At 38.4% G+C, this 10,491-nt stretch overlaps 1 protein-coding gene across 1 annotated transcript in view; it reads left to right on the forward strand.

Moving 5' to 3' along the window:
• LOC126980805 (uncharacterized) overlaps nt 1-9,550 on the forward strand; it is a 10,252-nt gene extending 702 nt beyond the window's left edge. The window contains exons 2-9 of the mRNA XM_050831087.1: nt 1,593-1,685; nt 4,761-4,980; nt 5,145-5,279; nt 5,976-6,048; nt 7,460-7,639; nt 7,777-7,989; nt 8,210-8,390; nt 9,480-9,550. Of these exons, the coding sequence (XP_050687044.1) occupies nt 1,598-1,685; nt 4,761-4,980; nt 5,145-5,279; nt 5,976-6,048; nt 7,460-7,639; nt 7,777-7,989; nt 8,210-8,390; nt 9,480-9,550 (1,161 nt within the window). The 5' untranslated portion in view covers nt 1,593-1,597. The remainder of the gene's footprint in view (nt 1-1,592; nt 1,686-4,760; nt 4,981-5,144; nt 5,280-5,975; nt 6,049-7,459; nt 7,640-7,776; nt 7,990-8,209; nt 8,391-9,479) is intronic.
• The last annotated feature ends 941 nt before the right edge of the window (nt 9,551-10,491 follow it).

Raw genomic sequence — 10,491 nt, forward strand, 5'->3', positions numbered from 1 at the left:
TAAATTAATAAGTCATCGTGACCAAATATTAAAACAAATACATAACCAGTTCACAAAAATATATGAGTTTGTTAGGGGTTTGTCGCGCCACCCGGCCCGTGCGTTACGGGAACAGTACACGTAATATCTCGCACCGCCTCCACGGTCCATCACCAACAGCATAAGTAATGGCTATATTTATGATCCATTCATATTCCAGGTAGTTACTGTTTTCTCCAAATGAGTTTTCTTTTTTTCTTTAATTAAGGGAAATATATTTTTCAGTGTCTCATTCTTTAGAATTTATACAAACATGTAGTTTCAAAAATATATTACTGATAACTTGACTCATGAACGTATTTTCCAATATATCCTCACATTTAGTCAAGATATCCTTGAATTCCTCCTAATACAGGGTTCTTATGGAAGAGCTTATCTTCAAGCCTTGTCAATATGATTGACTTTCTACCCGCCATCACTGTTCCAACCTCAGATAATGCGTTCCGTATTTTTAGGAGGTGGAGGTGGCAACCCTATGGGAAGGGACAGGTTAATTGGTGCAATAAGCCAGGAGGAGAGTGATGAGCTGTGAGGGGGGAAGGAGAAAAAGAAGAGAGAATTATTATCATTGTATGCTGAGAGAGAGAGAGAGAGAGAGAGAGAGAGAGAGAGAGAGAGAGAGAGAGAGAGAGAGAGAGTATGAGGCAGGTCCGTTACACGTTCAGTACCAGTCAGGGGCAACTCAACTTTGATGACAGCCTCGACCGGACTATCAGTGAGCATTTAGTCTCTGCTCTGCTCTGTTTCACTACACTCGTCTATTGCTATTATAGTGTTATGGTCAGTTCATTATTATATGCTGTGTGTATGAGAGAGAGAGAGAGAGAGAGAGAGAGAGAGAGAGAGAGAGAGAGAGAGAGAGAGAGAGAGAGGGGTCAGGAGGTCAATTGTTTTTACTACGAAGCGGAGGTGGCTCAAGGTCAGGTTGGTGTGTGTGTGTGTGTGTGTGTGTGTGTGTGTGTGTGTGTGTGTGTGTGTGTGTGTGTGTGTAATCCACCTCATGGTCTACTGTTCATACCAGCCAGACGTTCCCCTACAGAAAGACCACAGTTCATCTTTCCGATTTGGGGGAAGGCCTGAGACCACTCACACACAGCACACAGGGAAAGCAAGGTCACAACTCCTTGACTGACATTTCGTACCTACTCACTGCTAGATAAACGGGGGCTACACGTGAAAGGACACACACACACACACACACACACACATACACACAGTCGGTAGAACGCCTGACTCTTATTCACGTGGTCTCGAGTTCTAGCCTTCTTGGACATCAGCACATTTTTCTGGTTGATACCGGAGTATTACTCTCCCTCCTTGAGCAAGGAGGTGTGTTGTCTGTGGGTCTCAGCGTTACCCGAAAATGGGAAATAACGAGCTCCAAGCTCACTCGGTAAGGGTAAAGCAGCTGGCGACCGCAAGTCCATCGCGTGATCAAGACCATGGGTGAATTGCACACACACACACACACACACACACACACACACACACAGCTTGCTGTAGCTTGTTATTAGAATTTAGAAACACAATATTCATATGTGACTGTATTACAGAAGTAATGGTGTCGGTGTCGACCTGGGGCACTGCTGAAGTTAGTGACTGGCTAACAAGAATAGGACTACACAACTATGTTCAAGTTTTTATAGGTAAGGCCTTGATATTTGAATTTTAGAAAAATAAATAGAAAAAATTCCTAAATATTAGAAGAAATCACTGCTGCTGAAGTTGTTGGAACTTAATATAGTAGTAAAGGAATCTGGAACTTACCCATCATCACTAAAATTTATGTGATATGCACTAAGTAAAAATACAGCTATCAAAGCAATTATACAAATCTCAAGACCTCTATTGTGTCAAGAAACCCAAAGTAGTTATTTTTATTCGCAGGGAATTTTATCATTTCTAAGATTTTTTTTCATATTTGGAAGTCGTGGTCATGCTTGTAATTAACTTTCCTTATTTCAGGTCTGTAGAGGAGCATAATGCCTAAAGTCAAAGCCCATCCACTTCCTTGTCCATTTTGTAAAGTACCAACTTATAATTTCAGCCAGTATACAAAACACTTGCAGATATATCATGAGCATGAAAACAAATTTAAAATCAGCTGTCATGATTCAGACTGCAAGAAAACATTTACAAGGGTGTTTCCTTATATAATTCATAATGAAAGGAATCATGCAACAAAAGAATTCCTTGACTATGCAGCAGAAGTTTCACACTCAGAGAAAATAAACAATACTGGGAAAACAGAATGTGAACATATCGAAGTAAATAATCCAACTGAAAGCAAACGTGGTGAAGATCAAGAGAGCGTTAAAGAGGAGTTTACAATGCATTTTGCAAAGTATTTACTCCGTTTAAAAGAAAGACACATGCTACCCGACAATGTTCAAAGGTCGCTCATTTCGGAGCTAGAATTTTTTCTGAACTTTTCAGATAATATATACAAGAAAATAATAGGTCAGTGTTTCTTAGAAGAAAATGGAAGTTACCCCAAAAATTCCCAAACTTACAAAGCTTTGAAGACTCAGGGACCATTGTTTGATGAGGAAATAAATGCAGTCAACAGTAAGTTCAAACTGAGAAGCTATATTGCAGCAAACTTTCCTTATGTAAGTCCACAAGCTTTTTATTTATCTGTTCATGACAGAGCGTCCATATATCATTATGTACCAGTAATAGAGATGCTGAAAGCAGTGCTCTCAAGAATAGATGTACAAAAGCAAATACAACAAAATGAACATAGCTATCATCACCCTAATGTGTTATATGACACTTGTGATGGTGAGTGCAGTAATACTGTTGACTGCTTATCAAACCCCATCAAACTTCACATGTATATTGATGAATTTGAGATTTGCAATCCAATTGGTTCAAAGCGAGGGAGTATAAATTGACAGCAGTGTATTTTGCAATTGGAAATCTGCCCAAAATTTTAGAAATAAAGAGGACACCATATTTTTATGCCTACTGGTTAGGCATAAATTCTGAAATTATATGATCCTACGTACCAAAAACTTTTTCAACCTTTAATAACAGACTTACAAACTCTACAAAATGGCACTGAGTATGATGCAGGCTTCAAGAAACTTAAATTTACAGCCGTGCTAGAGTTCGTGTTGGGAGACAATTTGTCGTCCCATGCTGTGGCTGGATTTCAGACAAATTTTAATTCAGGCTCATTCTGTAGGCTTTGTTCTATAAGATATTCTGAGTTCAGGAACACATTATGCATATCTAAATTAAGAGAAAGGAATAGTGTTGCCTATGCTCATCAAATAAAGTTCATTGATAAAAATGCAGCAGATGCAGCTATATATGGCATTAAGCATAGGTGTACTTTGTCTCAACTGAACTATTTTACAGTTCCTGAATCATTTCCCTCAGATATAATGCATGACTGTCTTGAAGGAATAATTCCCCTAACTGTTCAACTTGTTCTCAAAGAACTTTATAAGGAAAATCTAGTTACAGAGAAGGGATTGAAAGAATCCTCCTTCAAACACGGGTTCCTGTGAGTGATAAGCCTAATTTCTTTAATGACAATTTTTTAGTGGAAATGGCAAGATTGTGGGTAAGGCTTCACAGAAATTAGAGTTGTTTCTAGTTTTGCCCCAGCTTGTTGATCTTTCCTCTGTGGGTAATTCTGCAGCATGGAATGTTTACATAGCACTGAGGAAATGTATGGATTTTATATTAAGTCCAGTTGTTGAAAAAGATCATCTGCCTCATTTAGCAGGCCTTATTGAATCATATATCCTGAAATTCAAGAGCACATTTGGTCACAGCAGTTTAATACCTAAACATCATTTTATGATGCACTTCCCTCACAGATAGAGAAGTTTGGACCACTGAGAAATTTGTGGTGTATGAGGTTTGAGGCTAAGCACCAATATTTCAAAAGCTTATTGCAAATACTAGAATTTCAAGAATGTCACTCATACACTGACTGAACGGCATCAGATGAGAGTAGCTCACGCACTTGCATCATCAATTTTTTGCATGAGGGAAGGAACCGCAATCTGCAGTCATTAGCGTAGATGTAAACAGCTTGCCACAGTCTTTAGAATTAGCTCTTCAAGATAAGATTGGTAAACCACTGTCCAACATTAATACTGTAAAATGCTTGAAAGTTGATGGCGTAAGTTACAACACAAATTCAAGTGCTTGCTATATACTGGACTGCAATGATGAAACTCCTTGTTTTGCACAAGTCAAACACATAGTGCTAGTGGAAAAGGAATGGTATTTTGTCTCAAATTACTGTTGCCCAAGAAATATAATGAAATTGCTCATGCATATGAAGTTGAACTTCACGCAGGTTGGATTATTGTACTCCTGAGTCTTTACTTGACAGTCACATGCACAGAACTTACAGAAAAGACAAGGTGACTTATGCTTATTCAACATTTTATGTCACCAAGTACCTTAAAGCTGCAAATTAAGATTATGAAGCGCAAAGTTTCTTACGAGTCCTTTTTTTAGCTTCTTAATTGCTTTATTTAATTAAAAAGTTACATATATATATATTTGGTTCAGTCTTATTAACTCAGAATGTGACTCCTTCTCTTATTTGATTTATATCTAACTAGACAATGAAATGGAAGGGCAAGACATTATAGACATCAACGAGAAGATGATAGGGAAGCTGATTCCTCCAGTGGAAAACAACTTCTTCTTTCGGGAGCAGGCTACTTTGAAGGACCCAACTAGTCTTTCAGTGCTGGATACCCAACCTAAAGGTGGAAGAACGTCACAGCCAACTCATGACGCAGTGGAAGCAAGAGCAAGTACTCCAGTGAGCAGTATATGTGGAGAGCCATCGTTATCATCTCTAACAGACACTTTACTGTCTGATGAGGAGGAAGTGTCTCAGCCACCTTCCACAGTTATCAATGACGAGACCTCTGGTGACCTTTGGAATGATTTGCAGAATTACAAGTGAGCTGCTGATGTTCATGTCAGGGTGTAATTTCTGTATCTGCCAAGTGTTCATGTCACTATCAATGCTAGATTCTTGAAGACTTTTTTTAGTCCGCCAAGCCATATTAATTAACAGAGGAGTCTTCTCTAAATCTTACCTTTGGTTATTTATGACATTTCAGACTGCCTCTTTTTCCGCCATGCGTAAAGACCCTCTTACAAACAAGAAAAAGTCCACAAGATTACCTGCCTGGAACTTCAAACAGAAGAAGAATCATTGAGGTCCTTACATGTGACCTACAAAAGAGGAATATCCTGTAAGTACACACTTTTCGGTGCATTTTTCACAATTTTAGTTGTCTCTAAAACACACACATCAATCACTAATGAGAGCATACATGTGTGTGTGTGTGTGTGTGTGTGTGTGTGTTCAAATATTTTATATATATATATATATATATAGAGAGAGAGAGAGAGAGAGAGAGAGAGAGAGAGAGAGAGAGAGAGAGAGAGAGAGAGAGAGAGAGAGAGAGAGAGAGAGAGAGAGAAATATAGATAGAAACACACACACACACACACACACACACACACACACACACACACACACACACATATATATAGAGAGAGAGAGAGAGAGAGAGAGAGAGAGAGAGAGAGAGAGAGAGAGAGAGAGAGAGAGAGAGAGAGAGAGAGAGACTAAAGGCCGGTCTACACTATCAGTGGGCACCTGTGGTTTTGGAGTATGGTAACGGCGAGTACCTGGAAAATGATAGTGTAGACGCGAACAACTGAAGCACCATCCCTGACCGCTCGGAGAGTTTCTGCCATGCTTCACCACCATCCCTCGAAACTGATGAGTTGCGTGCTCCAGCACCACAGGTGCCCACTGATTGTGTAGATCGGCCTTTAGATGTTGCTCAGTTGAATATTATAGTTTATAACCTGCATTCTTTTACAAGAGATATATATATATAGTACATTCACACTATAAGTACCCCCTTATCTCCATCCAGGACACCTTCAAAACAGGGATACACCAACCTACTAGATGCCCTGTTTAGTGAATATCCACACATTGGAGACCCAGTAAGAATGCATGTTTTTATTAATTTGATGTGCATTTCGCCTGTGTAATCCATGTTCTTATTATTTAATTAGAACACATATAACTCTAAATTTAATGGTTAAACGTAAATAAATGAGTGGCCGTACTAATTTTTTTTTGTCACTTGCATCAGTGAACGTGTCGTCATGTATGGGCTGTTTGACCGCCAAAAAAGTAACAATCATGCATCTTGCATGACTAATTTGCACTATTCCACAGACACCCAAATCAACAGGAACTGCAGTTATCAAGGAACGATGCTGCAGAACGCTTAACTTCAGACCTTTCTATCATTTCCGACTGGGGAATGAGGAACTTAGTTTTCTTCAATGCCTCAAAAACTCAATTTCTTCATCTACCTACTCGACAAAATCTTCCACACAACTTTCCCCTATTCTACAGTAACACACAGTTGTCTCCCTCACCCATACTAAACAGCCTTGGTCTATCCTTTACCCCAAAACTCAACTGGAATTTTCATATCTCATCTCTTGCTAAGACAGCTTCCTCGAGGTTAGGCGTTCTGTATCGTCTTCAGCCGTTTTTCTCCCCCAATCAACTGCTTTCAATATACAGGTGCCTTGTCCGCCCTTGTATGGCGTATGCAGGCCATGTGTAGGGAGGTTCAACACACACAGCTCTTTTGGACAGAGTGGATTCAAAGGCTTTCCGTCTCATTAGATCCCCTCCTCTTATTACCTGTCTTCTACCTCTCAAATCTCGCCGCGATGTTGCCTCTCTCTCAATTTTCTATCGCTATTTTCATGCTAACTGCTCTTCTGGACTTTCTAACTACATACCTCCCCGTCTCCCAGGGCCGGGCCTCGCTGTACACTTCTTTCTTTACAAGCTCACTCCTATACTGTCCAGACCCCTTATGCATGAGTGAACCAGAACCACAAACATTTATCTGTTACTAAGCCGCGCGGTGTTTTAAGGCATGGTAACTGCATATTATTTTTATTATGTCATATTGCACTGTATACATAAAGCCGCTTATCGTCATTTTCTTACTTCACACCCATTAAAAACTTAACATGTTAACTCCCACATATTTAATTTGTTGGATATTTCACATTTGTTTATTTTATTTTTTCTCATTTAGTTCCGCCTCCATATTGTGGAGAAATGCCATCACCAAAATAGAAAACATATTAAACATTAAAATCAATTAAACCATAAAGATAAAGTATCTGACACTTTGCTGAACGTTTCACTAATAAATAGACTATTCATGATTCATGAAGGTACAAGGTGAATTTACCAAGCCATAAGATAAAGTTTTGATGTTTTTCTTTTGAGATGCTTTACTTCATAGGTAGGCCTCCCGTGCGGAACTACTAATTATACCGTAGTTATTTTGCAATACTTTTGTAATGTGTCTTTCAACAGAAATGTTGGAGGATGTCCCTTCGTACCAAGATGAAAAACATTCGAGTGCCACTAACATCACACAACACTGTGAAAATTCTTAAAGAAAAATTTGGCTGTCCAGTAACAGGAGGTCGGAAAAGTACGGCATTGTCAGAAAAGGAAGAAGTTCAACCACGCAAGAAAAGGCAAAAGCTCAAGGTGTGGATTAAGAATTTTATCTTCTTAGTATTGTTTGCATAGTTATGACACCGGCTGCATATGTGCTTGCTGATGATGATGACGATATGTCTTAGAACTATCACTGAAGTTTTTCTGATAAAGTTATTTTTTTCCAGGTTGATTTGGAGGGACATGAAGATGATGAGGTGACTACACGCGCCCACATAGATGCACTGAATGCAGAATTGAGAAAAGGGTCACCTGATCTTGCAGTGATTGCTGTAAAAATGGACAGAACATTTGTCTACCGTTGGAAAAGGATCAACGATCAACGTTTGTCAGTGGCTGACATCATCTCAGAGTTTCCAGCCCTGAGGCGAAGAAATTTTGTGAGTTTTCAAAATCTTTGTTGTCTTTTTTCGATGTTAAGGGTTGTGCTATATGACGAGCTATGTTATTATCTGTCGCTGATGAATTCATTATTATTTATGAATAATTTTTATAACATATTTCAGTGAAAGCATCAGACATTTTATTCATATATATGGTGCAGAGGCCATGCACTTAACGACAAAAAAATACTATGTTTTTAACACCAAGATGTTTCAGCTTGCAGGGGAAGCTGAACGACATGGTATTTTGAAGCCCCTTGAAAACTCTTACCTCCAACTCCATACATCACTACTTGAGTTGATGAAGTATACCAAGTCCCGTTGCAAAGGTTACAAAGAGTACTTCTCAAAATACCAAGAGGACTTGGACAGCAGTCTGAATGAAGATAAAAGAATCGGTAAATATTTATTTCTTTCTTTAAAGGTGAACGTGATAACAATAGTCATTATTTTTAAAGATAAAGGTGATAATTTTATTTGTCATTAATAGGTGGTCAGTAGAATTATGTCACAATCACGTCAAAAAAATTATCTTTATATACTTGGTTATAGTGCCCAGACATACTAGTCGTAACTACTTTATCAAAGTTTTCTTTTTATTCTTTCGTTGAGTGTTTTTATTTCTATTGTGTCGGGAACTTTTTCCCAGTTGGGATACCACGAGTTAGTGTCTCCAGCTGTCCCTTCTCAGGCACTCCCTTTCAGCATATTCCGTTCCTTGCCTGCTCTCTCTCTCTCTCTCTCTCTCTCTCTCTCTCTCTCTCTCTCTCTCTCTCTCTCTCTCTCTCTCTCTCTCTCTCTCTCTTCTCTCTCTCTCTCTCTCTCTCAAGTTATCCTTATTCATTATTATCACGTGTCCATACCATCTCGACGAGCTTCACTTAACCCTTTCAACCACTTGATAATCTCCCACTGCTGTTCCACTCGTAAGAAAAATCCACTTTCTGCTGTGACCTCTTACCTTTTTTTGAATAATAAGGTTTAATGATTCATGGTAAATATGTTTGCAGTTGGCTTAGATAGTTTTTTAGTCATTGTTCTATTACCACCCATGACCTACACAAGAATACACAAGGATGAAAGGAGACTACAAGTTGCCGGTCGGCCTATATATACACATGACGGCTCCTAATGGTGAATCATTCATCATATTCCCATCCATAAATTTATCTAATCTCCACTTGGACTTCAGCTGTGTTCAAAAGATTTAAATTGCTACTGTTTTTAGTTAGTTTACATCACTCATCAACCGCCCTATTGTAAACCAAGCTGAACCTATTTCCTAGCTGAGCCCAAAACTATCTAGGATATACCAATTACAACGTGTCCTAACATCTGTTTTTATTATCAGAACTTTATATTCTCTATTAATGCCCGTAACACACAGTAAAATTTATTCAAACACTCAGCCCCTTTAAAACTATCACAAAACCTCTTTACCGTTTACCATTTAGTATTATTGTATTTATTTACGATTAACTTCACAGAATGTGGCCTGCAGTTTGCTGTGCAACTTCTGCCATCGCTTTTAGAGAGGATGCGACGTATCTACTGCTGATTCGAATGAGGTAATTTACTGTATATTTATACATTGTATTTATGGTATGCAACTATTACTAAGAATATATTTCATCAGCTGCCTTAAAATAAAAATTCTCCTGCTTTTTCTGTGCATGTGATGTCAACAGAACGTATCATACGGCAATGGCTTTTTCCGACAAAAACGAATTCTGCTAAGTCAGAAAAGGATCGAAGATTATATTTGTTTTCTCCTACTGGGCATTGTGCCAGTATAGGTGGCAAACAAGTTCATTAATTTCATAGTTGCTATTATACTTAAGTGACTCGCTAAACAAACTTTTCCCGCTCTCTTTGGTTCAGTCGTTTGACATAGATGGTCCTTCTTTCCAGAATATCAAATCTCCAGCTCCAGTTCTTACCTGTGAAGGAGGCGAATACCAGCTTCACATCAACGGGGCACCTCTTCTGGCAACAAAATCATCAAAGTTTACAAATGCTTTGGAAGCTCTGTTTCAGTCATATTGGGTATTTTCGTTGGAATACCCGAAGGAAATAGAAAAGACGTTACTGTTCTTAGAGTCATACATATTTCAACACAATACTAAACTACCTGCATGTGTCTCTACTTGGGCAAAAAAGATTGGTATGAAGTTATAATTTTCTTCACTAACTTATAAAAGACTGAATTTACTTTATCAATGCCATACATGACTGATAATTGGCGTTATTTTTTTTTTTTTTTTTTTTTTTTTTTAAAGATAACCAAGTGCCATAGGAACAGGGTCAGGGATGTGTCAGAGGGCATGAGAGAAATTCACTTTCTTTTCGGTATCCAATATCAAACCTTTAACACTGCCCGACAGAAATCCTTTGTGTTTCAAAGTTTTCTACATATGTTATTGCAAATTTACAAAAAGAACTCTTCTTTCAATAGTAATTAAGCATGTAACTTGTCTTACTCACTGTTGTCTATTTTAT

The sequence above is a fragment of the Eriocheir sinensis genome, chromosome 45 (assembly GCF_024679095.1).
Source record: "Eriocheir sinensis breed Jianghai 21 chromosome 45, ASM2467909v1, whole genome shotgun sequence".
Taxonomy (NCBI): Eukaryota; Metazoa; Arthropoda; class Malacostraca; order Decapoda; family Varunidae; genus Eriocheir; species Eriocheir sinensis.